This window comes from Raphanus sativus, unplaced genomic scaffold, assembly GCF_000801105.2.
Source record: "Raphanus sativus cultivar WK10039 unplaced genomic scaffold, ASM80110v3 Scaffold0097, whole genome shotgun sequence".
NCBI classification, from domain to species: domain Eukaryota; kingdom Viridiplantae; phylum Streptophyta; class Magnoliopsida; order Brassicales; family Brassicaceae; genus Raphanus; species Raphanus sativus.
Window position 1 is genome coordinate 17,950 of NW_026615418.1, and position 17,729 is coordinate 35,678.

The 17,729-nt window shown below is 34.5% G+C and overlaps 2 protein-coding genes and 1 pseudogene across 7 annotated transcripts; 1 reads left to right on the forward strand and 2 right to left on the reverse strand.

The window, feature by feature from the left end:
* Positions 1-10,667: 10,667 nt before the first annotated feature.
* LOC108838469 (protein ALTERED XYLOGLUCAN 9-like) lies at positions 10,668-11,300 on the forward strand (annotated as a pseudogene).
* Positions 11,301-11,460: 160 nt separating this feature from the next.
* Positions 11,461-13,218, reverse strand: LOC108838468 (expansin-A13). Its single transcript, XM_018611401.2, has 2 exons — positions 12,683-13,218; positions 11,461-11,992 (listed from the first exon to the last, which is right to left on the reverse strand). Exons 1-2 carry the CDS (start codon positions 13,165-13,167, stop codon positions 11,680-11,682), a joined length of 798 nt encoding a protein of 265 aa, XP_018466903.2. The 5' UTR covers positions 13,168-13,218; the 3' UTR covers positions 11,461-11,679.
* A 2,449-nt stretch (positions 13,219-15,667) lies between these two features.
* On the reverse strand, positions 15,668-17,378 carry LOC108837576 (zeaxanthin epoxidase, chloroplastic). Of its 6 annotated transcripts, none has more exons than XM_018610608.2 (5): positions 16,821-17,378; positions 16,587-16,710; positions 16,398-16,468; positions 16,097-16,281; positions 15,668-16,004 (listed from the first exon to the last, which is right to left on the reverse strand). In XM_018610608.2, the coding sequence occupies exons 1-5, from the start codon at positions 16,878-16,880 to the stop codon at positions 15,773-15,775; spliced, it is 672 nt and encodes a 223-aa protein (XP_018466110.1). In that variant the 5' UTR covers positions 16,881-17,378; the 3' UTR covers positions 15,668-15,772. The 6 variants fall into 6 exon arrangements, with proteins under 6 accessions (XP_018466110.1, XP_018466113.1, XP_018466111.1 ...); XM_018610611.2 differs by having other exon boundaries at positions 16,587-16,749; positions 16,821-17,377; XM_018610609.2 differs by having other exon boundaries at positions 16,097-16,278; positions 16,821-17,376.
* Positions 17,379-17,729: the final 351 nt, after the last annotated feature.

Consider the following 17,729-nt stretch of genomic DNA (forward strand, 5'->3'; position numbering starts at 1 on the left):
GGTCGCATTACGCTTGCAACACAGCGAGGAACAGTTACTCTTAGCCCTTTGCTTACGGTTCAGAATGTTTTATTTGTTGAGGGTCTTCAATGTCATCTGATTTCAGTTTCTCAGCTGACTAGACAGAAAAAATGTTTGTTTCAGATCACTGATAAAATTGGATTGATACAGGACCGCATTTCCAAGATTCTGATTGGAGTGGCTGAAGAGTCTGGAGGGCTATACTTTCTGCGAGGGATGGAGTTTGCAGGCGTGATGCATCAGGAGAAACCAGTGACTTCAGATGTTTGGCACCATCGACTCGGGCATCCCTCTTTTAGAGCTTTGGATTTTTTACCTATTTCTTTATCTACTACTAGTGTGATTCAGAATAAGCCCTGTGAGATTTGTACAAGGGCAAAGCAAACTCGTTGTTCTTTTCCAACAAGTATTAATAAAACTACAGCTTTATTTGAGATGGTGCATTGTGATTTATGGGGACCTTATCGCACTACTTCTCGTTCTGGTTCAAGATACTTTTTGACTTTGGTTGATGACTACTCGCGTAGCGTTTGGCTTTATCTCCTACCAACAAAGCAACGCGTTTCTCAAACATTAAAGAACTTCATTGCCATGGTTCAAGTTCAGTTTGATACACGAGTTCGCAAGTTCCGTAGTGACAACGGAACAGAATTTATGTGCTTATCGACATACTTTCAAGAGCAGGGTATACTACATGAAACTTCCTGCGTTGGTACTCCACAACAAAACGGTAGAGCAGAACGGAAACACAGACATATTCTTAACGTCGCACGAGCACTTCGTTTTCAGTCTTCTCTTCCTATTGAGTTTTGGGGTGAATGTATTTTGACTGCAGCTTACCTGATTAACCGCACTCCCACAGCTGTGCTTCGCGGTAAAACTCCTTTTGAACTACTCTACAATAGACCTCCTCCGATATCTCACTTACGAATCTTTGGCTGCACGGCTTTTGCGCATAATCAGAATCATAGAGGAGACAAATTTGCCTCTAGAAGTATTAAAGGAGTATTTCTTGGCTACCCTTCTGGACAAAAAGGTTGGCGTATATATAATCCTGAAACAAAGAAAATTTTCACGACTCGAGATGTGGTCTTCTGTGAATCAGAGTTCCCGTATGCTACTGGTTCCTGGCTCTCTAAGTCATCTAGTTCCAGCTTGATTTCTTCTGCATCTCCGGAGCTTGTATCTCCATTACCCGCTACTCCCTTCGAACCTGAAACAGAACAGAGTGTCCCCCACGACACCGATGAACCTGCACAACTCGTCTCTGAAACATTGCCTACAGAACCTGATCTTTCTTCCTCGACAGATTCTGATACATCAGAACCCTTAGTACCTGCAACTACAGAAACAGAGCAAACAGAGCAATCTGGCTTACCGGTTAATACTACTTCTGAGGCACCGTCTGACGCAGATGCAGGTCAGCCTACCTCTCCTGCCATTGTTCCGACTGATACCTCTACTGCGGCGACAGAGCCATTGCCCATGCCTACGACGACAACGTCTACGGCAGACTTGAATTCACCGTCTTCTTCTCCGATACACGAGCTTGGTCGTGGTCTGCGTACAAAAAGCATCCCAGCTAAGCTCCAGGACTATGTCTTACAAACAATTACACCGTTTGTATCTCGTTCTTCAGATGTTCCTTATGGACTTGAATTCTATGTTGATTGTTCGCGGTTTTCTGAAAGCCATCGTCACTTTCTCGCGGCTATCACATCATTGATCGAACCTACTTCTTATCGTCAAGCCATATTGGACGAGATTTGGCGTAACTCGATTACAGATGAATATGTGGCTCTTGAGGAGAATGGTACTTGGGAGGTTGTTGATTTACCTCCTGGTAAACATGCTCTCAGCTGCAAATGGGTCTTTAAATACAAATTTCGAGCAGATGGAACTTTGGAACGCCCTAAATCTCGTTTGGTTGTTTGTGGAAATAGCCAAGTTGAGGGCGAGGATTATGAAGAAACCTTTGCGCCTGTCGCCAAGATGACGACAGTTCGAACTTTCCTTCAAATCGCAGCATCTCGTAACTGGGAGGTTCATCAAATGGACGTTCATAATGCGTTTCTTCATGGTGATTTGAAAGAAGAAGTTTATATGCGTCCTCCACCGGGATTCAGAGGTTCTGATAAGAACAAGGTCTGTTTATTAAAGAAGTCACTTTATGGTTTAAAACAGGCTCCTAGATGCTGGTTCGAGAAACTTTCTTCTTCGTTGGTGTCATACGGCTTCACACAGTCACTCTCGGATTACTCTCTGTTCATCATGGAAAGAGGTGCAGAGTATACTCAGGTCCTTGTTTATGTTGACGACCTTGTTGTATCTGCGAGTTCAACGTCTCTCTTGACATCTTTTAAAGCTTATATGAATCGCTGCTTTCATATGAAGGACCTTGGTATTTCTAAATACTTTCTCGGTCTCGAACTTGCGCGCAGTCCTCTTGGAATTTATCTTTGCCAAAGAAAGTATGCTCTTGGCATTATTGAAGAAACTGGTCTTCTCGCTGCTAAACCGGTTGGATTTCCAGTAGAACAGAATCAGACTCTTGCTCTCGACAAAGGTCCGGATCTTGTAGATGTTGCTGCCTACCGAAGACTTGTAGGACGCCTCATTTATCTTGCTGTTACACGACCTGATTTGGCTTACTCGGTTCATCTTCTTGCTCAGTTTATGCAGAAGCCTAAACTTGCTCATTGGAATGCAGCTTTACGAGTTGTCCGGTATTTGAAGAATAATCCAGGCCAGGGCATTCTTCTTCGCGCCAACACCGATCTTAAGCTCTCCGTTTGGTGTGACTCTGATTGGTCCGGCTGTCGAACTACACGTCGCTCTCTTACTGGTTGGTTCATTACCCTTGGTGGCTCACCCATCTCTTGGAAAACACAGAAACAAGACTGTGTCTCTCGCTCAAGTTGTGAAGCGGAATATCGAGCTATGTCGTCTACGGTTCAGGAGGTTCTCTGGATACGAAATCTTCTCCGAACATTCGGTATTACTTTTACTACTCCGATTCCTCTTCATTGTGATAGCAAATCGGCGATTTACTTGGCGGCTAACCCCGTCTTTCATGAACGTACGAAGCATGTTGAGAACGATTGTCACTTTATACGCGATGAAATCATCAAAGGTGTCATTGCCACGAAGCATGTCTCTACTCATTCTCAACTTGCGGACATTTTTACCAAGCCTCTTGGAAGGAAAGGATTTGATGAGTTTCTTCCCAAGTTGGGAGTTCTTGATCTTCACTCTCCAACTTGAGGGGGGTATTAGAGGATATATACGAATATGTTAATGTACATTCGGATATATTCAGATATGTTAATATTCCTGTAATCTAGATATACATATCTTCGGATATTAGGAAACATTGTAAGTATATATACTTTGGTCCTTTGACCTAGATCAATACAAGAAAACCATTACTCTATTCTAGGTTTCTTGACAGCATGTTTAAACGTAGCTTACCAAAAGTTTAAAACAATTCTTTTAAAGAAAATAATGCTTACGTGAATTTCTTATTAAACAGAACTTACGTTTTAGTTTTAAAATCTTTAGTTGATATCATAACAGCTGAATAGTATAATTTTGCAATGAACAGGTATGCAGTATTCTTCCGTGCAAATTAAAGTATATTTAGGGTTTCTTCATCATTGTTATATTCTTATTCTTTTCTTCAGCTCTCTTTGCTTCTGATGGTTATAGACAGAAAATAACGATTCTTAACTACAAAGGCTGTTATTAATCAAAATAAGATTTGTAGAATTTCGAAAAATATAATAGTATAATCGAGTAACGTTTTTCTTTTTATAAAACTATCCTATTTTGTAAAGGAGATTAAATTTAGTAACTCATGCATATACATGCATGCAGAATAACAATATTATTATGTACCTGGTAAGTCCCATGGCTCGCACTTGTAAAGATCAACTTCAGCTATAACCTCAAGTTCGATTTCTAGACCGTTGATTTTTCTTTTGAGATAGTAAGTAATTAGCTCCTCATCAGTTGGGTGAAATCTGAAACCTGGAGGTAACGAGACAGGAGCCATAAAATCTTGGATTAATTTCAAGAAAGAGGGAGAGAATTGAGAATTGAGAGAGAAAAATAGAGAATGGAAATGTTTTGTAATCGTTGAGGGCTTGGAGAGGGAGGCTATATATAAAGAGGGGAGAAATGAAAAAAAGGAGAGACAAAAGTGAATAAAGGGAAGGTCCCCATCCCAAAACAACAAAATAATATTAAGAATTAGTTTTAATATTTTAAATTGTCGATTTATTTTCTATTTTGTTGGCTGACGCATAATGTGCTAACTCTTAAGTTTCATATTATAGCTTGATATATACACACATCGAGAAGTTCTCACTTCTGAGATTTTCTTTCAAGTACATTAGGTTTAATCAGAACATCATACAGTTTGTTTGTAACTTTTAATTACTGTATTTTTTCTTTAATGTTGATAGAAAATTTATTTGTTCATTTATTTTGTAAGTTATTAAATTTAATGCTTATAAACAAAACATAGGAGATTGATAAATAAGTAAATAAAAAGTATGTTACGAACAAAAAATGACCAGGATGCAATTATGTAGTTAACCGGAATAATTAATCAAAATAATTGCCACCCAAAATGCAAAACCTTATTTCTTCATCAAGTGGCCTCATCAATGATCCCATGCTTCTCCAAGAGTGGTCGGTCTGGAATATAACTACACGTGTCAAAGCTATATTGGTTGAATGGGAGATGGAATATTGGGTTACCCCAAAACTGTTGCAATCTCTCTTCTCTCTTTTTGTTCTTTGGCGGCACTTCTAACTGAAATAACTGTCTCTTTTAATTGTACCCCACTAGCGACATATGGTGAGATCCGACTTGTAAAAAAAGGGAACGAAGAAGACCAAAAAGCATGTATGAAAGATGATCATGTGGGTCCATGAGTTGTGAACATGTGAATAAATCCTTGGAAGCTATCGATGGGCCAACCATGGAGAATCACTTCTCAACCTTTCTCATCATCGTCATAACCTTTTTCTCTCCTTATTCCAATTCCATATTCTCCTTCTATCCATCATAATATATACAAGTACATTAATTAAATGTATCACCATATGTACAAATGTGTACAGACCCCTCTTGACACATTTCCCTTGCATGAAACAATCTTTTGGTTCTTAACTTCTTTTTGTTTTTAATGGCGTTCACACACATCTCTATAACTGCTATAATAATATGTAGTAGTATAGATTACTTCTCTTGATTAGCCCTACATTAACATGATGTGTATATATTAAGGCACAAATATATATAGATTTGTTACATCAACAAGAGAACGAGAAAACCATAAAATAAAATATCAAAACCACATCGTGAGAAGAATTGTCCTACTCATCTAGATCAGAAATTGATTTTCTTTTAATCCCCTTATTATTAAAAGAGGAGCAATTTGAAAAACTAACCTTTAGATTGTAATATATTTACAGTGATGCCATTTTGGTGACGTGTCGGCACTACAGCTCTTCTCCACTTCTTATTAAAAATATCCATTCATATCTAGATTATTTACAAACAATGCCATTGGTACAACTTTAAATAAGGGGATGTTGAACGATATCATATCTTATGGTTTTATAATAATTACGTATGCACATTCACACATGAATATAAACCTATATTTTCATGGGGTCTTTTACACATGAGTACAAACTTATATTCCATTGAAATGAGTTCAAAGACCAAAACTAATAAATCCATCGTTTTGTTAAAATCCCCTCGACTGCATTACAATATATAACAATTCACCAACTGATTTCGATAATATAAATTAAAAGAACTTAAAGTTAATTTCACCTAATTCTTGAAAAATAAATAACTCAAAATTAGAAAACAAAGAGCAATGTTCTAGGTTGAGATTGGTCAAAACGCAAACTTTTATGGAATTTTTTCTTTCGTGTTTATCTAATTCCAAATTCAAATTTATTTTATCAAATGATATAGAATTGTTTACCATGAGTTATCCAAATTCCAAACTTACAAGTCTAACAACTCACCAAACGGTTTCGACACCATAGTTCAAAAAAAGTTATTAATATTTAATTCTCTAAAAATAAATAACTCAAAATTAGGAAACAAAAAGAACTCATAAAATTGTGCAATATTTTAAGACTGTGATTGGTCAAAACGCAAATTAAATTTGATATTCAATGCAAAGATATCAAAGTTAGGAAACTAAGATAAATTTTCATTAAGACATACAATATTTTAAAAAAATGAGCTTTGTGAACACGCAAATCTAAGATTTAATGCAAATATCTACCAACGAAATATATGGCAATTTATCCGTCAAAGATGTTATTGGATTCTTTTTTTCCCCATAATATAGTTCAGTATGATTAAGGCAAATCCTAATTCCTATACAATGAATATACAGTAAAAACCTCTATAAATTAATAATGTTGGGACTTTAGAATTTTATTAATTTATAAAAATATTAATTTATAAAAGTTTTCTTTTCAAAATTGTATCCATTTTTAAATATTTTTTTTACAAAAAAGAAAATATTTGACTTTTGTATTGTTTAGTGTATATTTTTATGTTATTATTTTTTGTATCCATTATTATCTTATTATTTTATCGATTTGTATCATATTTTATACCGGCCCAAATTAGAACTGATGAAATTTATTAATTTATAGAAATTATTAATTTATGGAGTGTTAATTTATAAAGGTTTTACTGTATTTGCATGACATCTTCTAATCCCTCCAAAGTTCTTCGTTACTATTATTTTTTGTTAGTATAGGAAAGTTCTTCGCAATTGTTGTGTATACATTTAATTACATATATTATCATTCCTTTGAAGACCTATTGCATCAATCACCTAAATCTTTTTTATACATCATCACACGTTATACGTTATACAACATTCTAAACTTTTTGATTTTAGCGAGAAAGGTTTAGTTTATTTTAGTGCATTGTATTTTATATCATTTATCATGGGGATTGAATTTTAATATAACGTATGTTATACCTTTTACGTGGATTGACATATTAGAAGTATCTGCATATACAAAAAATCAGTATGATAGCTATAGGAAAATGGAAAAATATCTCTGATATATTAACATGTTATATGCTACAGAATTTTATATGTATCTTTTTATATTTATGCTTCCGTGTATATAAATTCAGTAAGGTATTAGGGATCCTCTTCTCTCTAAACTATAAGTCCTAAAATGTAATTTTTTTCATGAAAACGATCTTATTGTATATCCCTCAAATGGGAGTTTATACAACTTACATGAATATAACAAATTCGTTAGTATCATAACTATAGCTAAAAGTTTTATTTTTTTGTCCTTACATAAATATGTTTCTAAAGGTTATCGATCCTCAGCTGTCAAACTTTTGAACCAGAATGTGAATGAATTTTGTTACACATAATAGATATAAACGTGTAAATCTGGCTTATCCTATATATTAACAGATATATAATATTGTATATATTAACGTTAACATTATATTGTATATTGTATATAAATTTATTGATATTGATTTAAATATTTGAAGCCTATTGTTCTTGGAGAACCCTTTCCCACTTTTGTGACGACATACAATTTGATTCGAAAATTGTATGATTGATTTAAAAATATTATTTGGGGTTCATATGAGTTAATGTAATTTTTAAACTGTTTTCTATAAATTGTTTTTATCATTAAAGACTATTAGTCAATCTTTCTGATTCCTAATATTAAGCTGTCATGATCAGTGCTGCAATTATGATTGATTGTAGCGTTTTTTTTTTTAAAACAAGATTGATTGTAGCTTTTTGTTTCCTAATCCACGTTATATTTTTTTGTATTCAGACTTAGAAATTAAATCACCCAAAACTTGATTCACAACTTTAATCTTTAAAACATTTAATAATTAGTTCAAGATTGACGCTAATTAACACTATTCACGCAAAGTAATTTCGTATTCAAAAGAAAAGGCAAATATGACATAAACTGATTTAGTGGTCAATCACATTATAAACTGATTTCGTATTCCCTTAAATTGTATATGCAAATTTATTGTTTAAGCAACTGCTTTACTAGATATACACATATGTGGGAGGAGACCCATATATCACTCAACTTTTATCGTTTTCATATACTTTATTTTTCAAAATGGCCAGACTTTATTTCGTTTCTTAAAAAATTGTCTAAACATTTTTCTGAAAAAAAAAATTTCCAATTTTTTAATCATATTACCGGCTTCATATATTTAAGTGACCCATTTTGAAAAAAATTGATAGATTCGTTTATACTTAAATGAACCCAAATCCATACTAATATAATTTTATACAATCTTGTCCTCGTGTCCACCTACAATTTGTCTACAAAAGATATGATATTATATTTTCTAATTCGTAATGTATGTTTTTGCGTTATCTTTTTTATTCTTACGTTACTTTACGTCTGCATACAATATATATTGATAAATATGTTATTTTAATAATGATATATTAAATTCATCCGGTATCTACTTATAGATTTTATTGTATATAAATTAAAAATATGCTGTAGTTTTGTTTAAAAAATTGTTTTTTTTTATTTTTTGTTCAAAAAAATTTAAAATATAATGTATATTTAAATATTAAATATTTTTCTCACTCCGCGCAAGGCGCGGGTCATATCCTAGTATGAAATTATTAGCTTTACATGTGGCCATGCATATATGGATTCTATTACCTCAAATTATATTCTGAATCTTTGTTAGAGGTCATTAGCTCAACTAGAAAGGATCATTACCACTGTGTCAGAAGTTTCTAATTTGAATTACTAAAACTAATATTACATACTGTGGTTCCGGGTCCAGGAAACTATGGTTTAGTCCGAACTTCGGTAATTTCACAAAAAGAAAGAATATATCAAAACTGGATTTGAACTGTTATGAGATATAGGAGAGGATCGATTAGGAGATATCTATATAATCTATTAAAACTGAAGTACAAAAAGTACTTAACCCTTAGTTTTCCTTAATATTTACAAAGATTGCCACTGAAATAAAACACAGTTGTTTTACCTAATAACTAAATGTACGATTTAAATTTGAACCGCTTACCTTTTCTAAATTCGAGAAAAAAACGGAGTGAACCTAATCTTGTGTGTTTCCATAAAAAAAGATATGCATTAACTATATTAACTTACGGAATTCAAATCTATTCCAAAAGGAATATTCTAATTTATATGCCCTATAATTTCCCATAAATCTAGCATAATTAAGTAGGATATTAAAAATGGAAACCTCTCCGAACGTTATGACTTAAAAAGTTGTTAATTTGCTAATGGACTTTTGATTTACTTACTATACATGTTAAGTTGTTAACCATTTTTCAACCAACACGTGAAGGACCATTTTGTTTATCATGTTTTTATCTATACATAACCATTATAATATATTTTTTAAATATATATATTGAACCAAACTGATTTTTTATATTCTAATGCTTCAAGCCTTCAACTATAAAGTATCGAATAGTATAAATATATAACACTAGCTTGGTTTTCAAAAATATTAAGGTGAAGTTTTCTCATATAGACATTATCTATCCAATTATATTTAAACAATAAGATTATGAAAAAATTAAGGTTAGTAGCCTTAGATAAAAATACCAAACTTATTTTTGGTCAAAATTTAACAAAAATTCATATTATTTTTGATCAAAATAACTATTTATTTTCAAAAATGTAATAATGTTTTTTTTCCAAGACAAATATTATAGGGCAATTATCTCAGATAGCCATTTTTAAGTTTTTGGTTTTTGTCATAAAAAAATAGCCCTAAAATAAATGACAAAAATAGCCATTTTTCTTTTCAAAATTTTAATTTTAATTTTTTAATTTTTGATATTTGAAACCCACCCTTTAACTCTAAACCATAAGTCTTAGATTAATTAATTCAAGGGTTATAAATGCATATTTATCCTTAAATAAATTTTTTTTTGGTCATTTTCCTCTTTGGGAGGTTATTTTGTGACAAAAATTTAAAAATGACTATCTAAAGAAATTTCTCAATATTTATATATACTATTCAGGCATACACAATATGGATCGAATAAAAGTAACTTATATAATATATCACTTGGATCAATTTATCAAAATGTAATACTTGAAATATAAGGTTATTAAGATTTATGTTTTTAAGTGTGGTATGTTCCTCATTTATTTCCAGTATAAATTAAACAAAGAGACATTTAAATTTGAAAAAGATAAGAAAACATTTGCTATATAAGTATATTTTTAGAAAAAATAATGCATTAGTAAAAATCATTATTTTTTAAACGGATACAATATAAAAATTGTCCGTGTCCGTAAAAATCATCAAATTTATTTAGATATCATTTTTGATTACTTTAGCATCAAACCAAGATATAAACAACCAACAAAGTTAGAAATATTTATAATCTATCTATAAGTTATAACTAAATCACAATATTATCTATTACAAATAAAATATCACCCGTGCGGGCGCACGGGTCAGAATCTAGTTTTCTTTAAGACTACCCTCAAGTTAACAAATAGAGCCCAATAATCACAATTTATAAATATAGAAAATAAAGTTTTTAAGACATTTATGGGCTACCAAAGGGCCCTAATTTTATATGAGCCGGGCCTTTCTTGCTGGCGATCCTCAGGCAAGGTTCGTGGTTGTTGGGCCTGGTTTTGGGCTCGGAGTCTGAGGCTAAAGGTGATTATACCATTGTGGTTAAGGAAATTGGGATGAAGCTGGAGTTCAAGTGGACTCCTTATGAGGAAGATCTTGTGGTCTCTTTTATAAGAGGAGGAACAAGTATCCAGATGTTGTGTTTACGGGAAGTGGGTTATGGCGTATGCTTCATGCAACAACGCTTCTGATTTTGGTTTTCATCTAAGGGAGTTGAGGAGTCATGTTGAGTCTTTAGTGCCCTTGATAGAGCAACAAGGGGGAAGTAGATAGATCTACATCTATACATATGTTCTGGATTGGGATGCCGGTTTTGATCAACGGGATGTTGAACACAGATGAGAAGAAGAAGATGAGTGATACTGTTTGGCCATGAGTATGATAGATCGTTAGGGGAGAGTAATGTTGCGTGGTGGTCCGCTTATCTTGCTTGATGTACAGTCTTTCACTTGGAACTGTGGACCGCAGTGTACGCTTGATGGAATGTATTATGACTGTGGTCTATGATGCTGCTGTTTATGTCATGCTCAATGCATTGCTTGATGTGTTTTTTTTTACAAACACACGGTGATCCTTTTCATCTAAGTGATCTTGAAATTGAAGTACTAGAACTTACATTCTAGGCTATAGGGTTGTATATAACCTTTAGTTGTTATGATTCTTGTTATACATTTTTGCATTCTTTTCATGGTTTTACCTTCTATGATTCTTGGCTTTGGAACACAGTAAACTAGTGGTTTTAGCTTTAAACATTTGAGAAGAAGCTTTTGCTCCTTAGCAATGTAAAGATACAATAGTGATGTTTGTGTGATCACTATTCTTAGTACAACATGGGTGACTTCTCCTTGTACCTATTCGTGGGAGAGCGAAACTATAAAATGCAAAAGAACACTCCTTAGTCACGTGCCATCAAAAATTCTTATATCTCGATGTGTACCCTTCTCTGTGTGTCACGGAGTCTCGAACTGTTTCCCTTCAAAGGTTTGTCCGTAATCCCAGTTTCTAGGAGCAACATTGTAAGCTGTCACGGTTGATCTGTCACTAGCAGTCACTTCAAACGAGAGAGCTTGGTTCTTGAGATCAGCGTTGATATGCCAGTTCTGTCCCCAATTACGACCCATTGGTAACCACCCGGTTCTAGACCCTTTAACCTTCACAGCAGCTATATCACCGGACCCAGCAACATTGGTGATCAGAACCGAAATGAAAATGCCTCCACCATCTATTGTAAACCTAATGCTTCCTTCCCTTCTACAGTTGATCCTGTGTAAGTCAAATACCAGTAGCCATGGTTACATGTTCACTCTAACCACAAAACACACCACAAACTAATAAGGATCCGATCATTAGCTACAATATGCAACTTATCCAAACCACACTTTAAATCAATGTTCTAGAAATTGCTAGACAGCAACTTAGCCCTTTATAAATATTTATGAGAGATTATTGTTTAGGCGGATTTTTTTTAACACCTATACCGATTTTTTAATAAATCATTCTAGAAAATTCGTTTCGTTTAGGCCTAGAACAACAAGTTTAACGCCTAAACCAATATCTTTAAACGCTTTTACCGAAAATCATTCTACAAAAATCGTTTTATTTAGGTCCAATTTGCCGATTCTAACCAATTTTTAATAACACTGCTCTCAATACCATAGCTGAATCTAGTTGAATCACTACTTACACTAGTATACTCAAGTCACACGATTAATGGCCAAGGGCAATAAAGTAAATTAGTAATCCAAGACAGCATCTAGGGAAACACCAGCTCACATAAAGCACACGGATATCGAAGAAGACAAAAGCAAAAGCATCATCATCATCACTTCACTTGTAAATTTGTAATGAATTGTTTTAAATATTTCAGATTAAAAAGCGCGTTTACACTAACGCAAACGCATTTCTCAAGAAAACGCGAACTAAAGTTTTTACGATTTTTTGAGGTAAACGCACCTTCGATACTGCACCGGCATGTTCCCAGCTTTCCAAATAGCGATCTTCTCGAACGCCTCAATAGGCAACACGAAGTGTTTGTTGGGAGGGTTACAGTGACCGCCACCGTCGGGGTCAAAACCGTAATTAGGAGCGCAGAAGTTCGTGGCGGTGAGGATGATGGAAGTCCCGGGGATACACCAGCGCAGATCATCGACGCATCTGAGCTCGAAGCAAGCGCCGCAGATCTGTCCCCGCTCGAACAGCGTCTCGCTCAGACCGACCGTGGCCATGCCGTACCCGGATTTGACGAGATCTCCGTATCCGCACGCACCGCCTACCGCGTCTCGAGGGTTGGTCGCGGCGTAGTAGGTGGCTCGCGCGGGACGCCATTCGGAGGCGGAGGTAGAGACGGTGGAAGAGGAAGGAGATGAGGTTGAGGAGGAGTAGTGGGAAGTCGCCGGAGGTGATAGTGCGGCGAGGAGGAGGAGGAGGAAGAGTTGCATCTCCGGCGAGAGTGTAGGAGAGATTTGTTTTTTTTTTTTTGTTTGGTTAAGTCTTTAAACTCTCTTTTTAAGTGGGAAAACATTTTGCTTTTTACCCGGTTTGTCGGTATATCGAAATTACTATATTGCCCTAGATTGAAAGAACTTTCTTAAGATCAAATCACATCCAAATGTAGACATGTTTCGGTTTAAATATTTATCAGACAACTTTATCTTTTGTGTCATCATGCTTTAAAATGGCCAGAACATCATTTTATACTCTCTTTTGAGAGTTTTAGAAAATATCGATTTTATTTTAGAGTATTTGCATTCTACACATAGGAAAGATCACATAATTAGCTATATGCATATTTGGTGTTTTCTTACGAATCATCGACAGATTTAAAACCTTTATACCCCTATTATTTTTGGGCTTTTATCACAACCAACCTAAGAATTGTAGTCAATTGCAAAACCAACCCCTTTTTTTTCTCATTACTATTCATCTATGAATTTTCCAAACCATCCTTATGTTTTCGAAATATTTACAAAACTGCCATTATTTTTATTTTTCTTAATAAAATCGAAAATTAGTAAAAACCAATTACACCCTAAGTATCTTTTCTTATTTACAACAATGCCATCATCTTCAATTTTGCAACCACCATTGAACCACCATGTTTAAGCTCATAAAAGCTCAATAACTCAATTTTAACCACTTTTTCTTTTCTCTAACTCAACAAATCTTTCATTTCCTCTACATTTCTATCTAAAAAACTCTCACAACTTTCATTTTCATCTCACAAATTTCACATTTTCGAGTTTCTTCATTAGTAAATCGTCAAAGATGCTTCCTTTTGCTCAGTTTATGAGTTTGGACGGTTGAAAGGGTCGGAATCGAGGTTCACACCGGAAAAAGGTAACTGTTTACATGGTTTTCACCACTTTTTCAGTCTGTGTCGCGATGGTAGACTACTTTATATGTCTACACAAATGTGTAGACGTACGATTCCGTCTATTTGTCAACGAACAAGTCAGTTTCGCAATTGACCTTTTTAACTTTTTTTTGTAACGCAGACTTCTCCAGCAGTCTACATCCTTACCTTTGACTACAAAAACAAAAATCTACGTAGACCTACCAAGACAGCTACGTAAAAGAGGTTAGTTTTACATTTGACCTCACTTTTGACTTTCTTAAGTAGACTTCAAAAGAAGTCTACGAAATGTAGGCTGCCAAAGAAGTCTACTTAAGGTCAGTTTTGCATTTGATCAAAACATTGACTTCGTTGAATATGTTAGTTTTGTATTTGACTAAAATGTTTTTAAATTGTAGACTTCTAGTGCAATCTACGCATTTTTCACAAAAAAATATAGACTGTTCGTGAAGTCTACATATTTATTTTGGTCAAATACAAAACCAACCCATGGGTTTTGAAGTTAGACCTTATGCGAAGTCTACGAATTTGTAGACTACATATGAAATCTACATTCGAAAGTCAAACAATGGTCAATTGCAAAACCAACCTATGGGTTTTGAAGTTAGACCTTATGCGACGTCTACGAAACATGTAGACTACATGTGAAATCTACCTTTGAAAGTCAAAACTTGGGTGAATTCTGGTCAATAATAAAAACTAACCTTTTTAATGTGGTAGACTAAAACGGAAGTCTAAATGTATAAAGTCAAAACTTGGATGAGTTTCTGGTCAAATAAAAAAAGTAACCCGTAAAATTTTCAATTGCAAAACTAACCCAAAAAGTAGACTGACAAGGACGTCTACACTGTCGTAGACTGACACGAACGTCTACACTGTCGTAGACTGATTGAAAAGTCTACGTAGGAAAATAAATTAAAACTGAATTTATGTATTATTCATAAAATTTATTCTAGATTTTTTTGTTTGAAAGTGTGTGTTAGTTAATCCTAATAGGTTGGAGTGATTTTGAAAAGAAAAACTGTTGTAGTTATGAAATTATAATACTTTTGGTTTGAGTACATAGTTTGCTAATAAGTGTTGACGTCTTTGTAAGTCTACATCTATAAAAAAAATTTAACATAGAATGCTTCAGTTACTTATTTTATACAGAGAATGAGTGGTGAAAAACTCTTTTATAGCAGTTTGTGATATGGTCGTTGAGTTAAGGTATTTCTTACCAAATCTATGTTGATCAGCTCGTATGATGATCAAGTCATCTCAAAGAGCATTTCTTTGCCAAGTTTGGGTTGTAATTGTAAGTCTCATGTTATTTTATTTTCATTCTTGCAAAATAATACCATTCACAGTTTTATCACATGTTATATGAGATCAACACTTGATATTGTACCACTTGATATTGTACTACGGTGGACACAAGAGTCTGAATACAGCAGTAAGTTTTTTGTCATCTTCTTGTTAAATAATATTAACTACAGTTTGTTCACATGTTCAGTGAGATCAACACTTGATAACAACAAAAATTTCAAGTACTACCGAGGATACAAGGTGTTGAACTGAGCCAAATGAAGCAAAGCAAAGTAAAATAAAAAGATTCCTAAATAGAGATTTTATTAAGATTATTTAAAAGAATCAATCAGAATAAACGTTAGGAGTTGACTATACAAGACAAAAACACTAAGTCCCCTCTTTTAAGAAAAAAACGTCATTTTTTTGAAGTTTTGCTTTGAATACAACATACCCAACAGACTCAATAACAGCCGGTACAAAATCTGCAATGCCACTATAACAAGTGTAGCCTGAGTAAGTAGCTTCACTTCTACCAAACAAGTTAGTCCTAACCTATACACCAAAAACAATATCACCCGAGTCACAGGAAGTCCTCGTGACACCGCAGGAGTGAAAGTATCAAACTTGATAAACCTGACAATGAAAATCAAAGGATATATTGCGTTCACGAATCCTAAGCAATTGAGTAATAAAAGATAACAACTTTACAAGTAAACTTTGCTTACCAAGCACCAGAGACACCGTCGACAAGACCGTTAATCCGATCACCGATGATACAGCCAGCGTCCATAACTTCTTCAGCAACGGGAACATCAATGGCTTCCAAAGCAGCCAATGTGTTGCTCTGTATCTGAGAAGGACCTTTTAACAGTTTGCTCTCTCTACTTTGATTGTTCCCGTAGCTTCCCTGCTTCCCAACAGATGCAACAGCAACAACACAAAGACAAGACAAGAAGATCAATATCATCTTATAACTTTAGCTAGTGTCATATACATACACAAACATGGATTTTTAAACATGTTTACCACGAGAAACAGGAACTTGAACCAACTGCATCTCAGGGCAAGCAGCTTTAGCCTCTGCACCTCGCATAGAACTGCAAATTTCACCATAAAAGAGTGATCTTTTAATCTAAACACAACATATCTAGTTAAAACAAAGTCTCTTACAGATCTCATAGATCAATAGAATGTCGAATCTAAGAAAGCGTGTACCTTTATTAACCGGTGGTATCCCAGATCTGCCTTGACGCTCTTCTCTCTTCATTGATGAGCGTACGAGTTTACCTGATGCGCCGCCGTATCTGCCTCCTCCGGTCATCTTCTTCGTCGTAGACGGCTAATAATTTCAAAGTTTCTCGCTCTCTAGCTGTTAAACCTAAAACCACATAAACAAGATCCAGAAAATGAAAGCACAAACGGAGAGATTTAGACAAGAGTTTTACTTACAACTCGACGGTGAATAGGTTTCAGAGAGGAGCAGAGCCTCTGCAAGCTGACAACTTTCATAGCCTCAACAATCACACTAGCAAGAGCACCAGAAAAGGTTTAGAAAGTTAAGGAAAAAAATCAAGAACATGAAGAAACAATTAGGGAGAGAGGATCTTGGTCGATTTGACCACAAAACAAGCAAAGCCTGTGGAGCGTTGTTTGGAGCTTTTGCATATTGAAAATTCTGCCTGTTCGATTTTGTCAGAGGAGCTGAAGAGGGTGGAGTGGAGGAGTCCTTTAGAGTATCAATTAGGGCGGCAAGAGATTTTTCATCCTAAGCGATCGATGAAGGGAATAGTCGAGGAGGCTCACTTTCATAGAGACAGAGCACAACGAGCAGATCTGGTGGGAGGTTAGGAAGCTTGATAATGGCCATGAAGAATAGAAGAGGAGGGAGAGAGAAGTGAATAGAAAAGGAGGGAGAGAGAAGTGAATGGAAGAGGAGGGAGAGAGAAAGAATATGGATAGATCTGAAATAATTTTGGTTGGGAGGGAGAATGAAAACTTTTTGATAAGTCTTTGCGGGAAAATGAAATAATTTGGGGGTTGGGAGGGAGAATGAAAATAGACCGACAAAGACGTCTATAGATTTATAGATTCTATTGTAGGTCTACGAAACCCTAAACCACAAATCTCAAATCCTAAATAGTTTGTTTGATATTCAAAAAGTGTCATTTACTGTATCAAATATCAAAATTACACAAAATATAAACTACTAAACATTAATAAACAGATCTAAGTCAATAAAACCAAAAAAAAAATCAAAATCTAAAGTCTAATTCTAAAAATCTACCACTAAAAGACCTATCATGTTATAACCTTTTGTTTCTAAACTATGAACATTGTTTATATCATAGATACCAATTT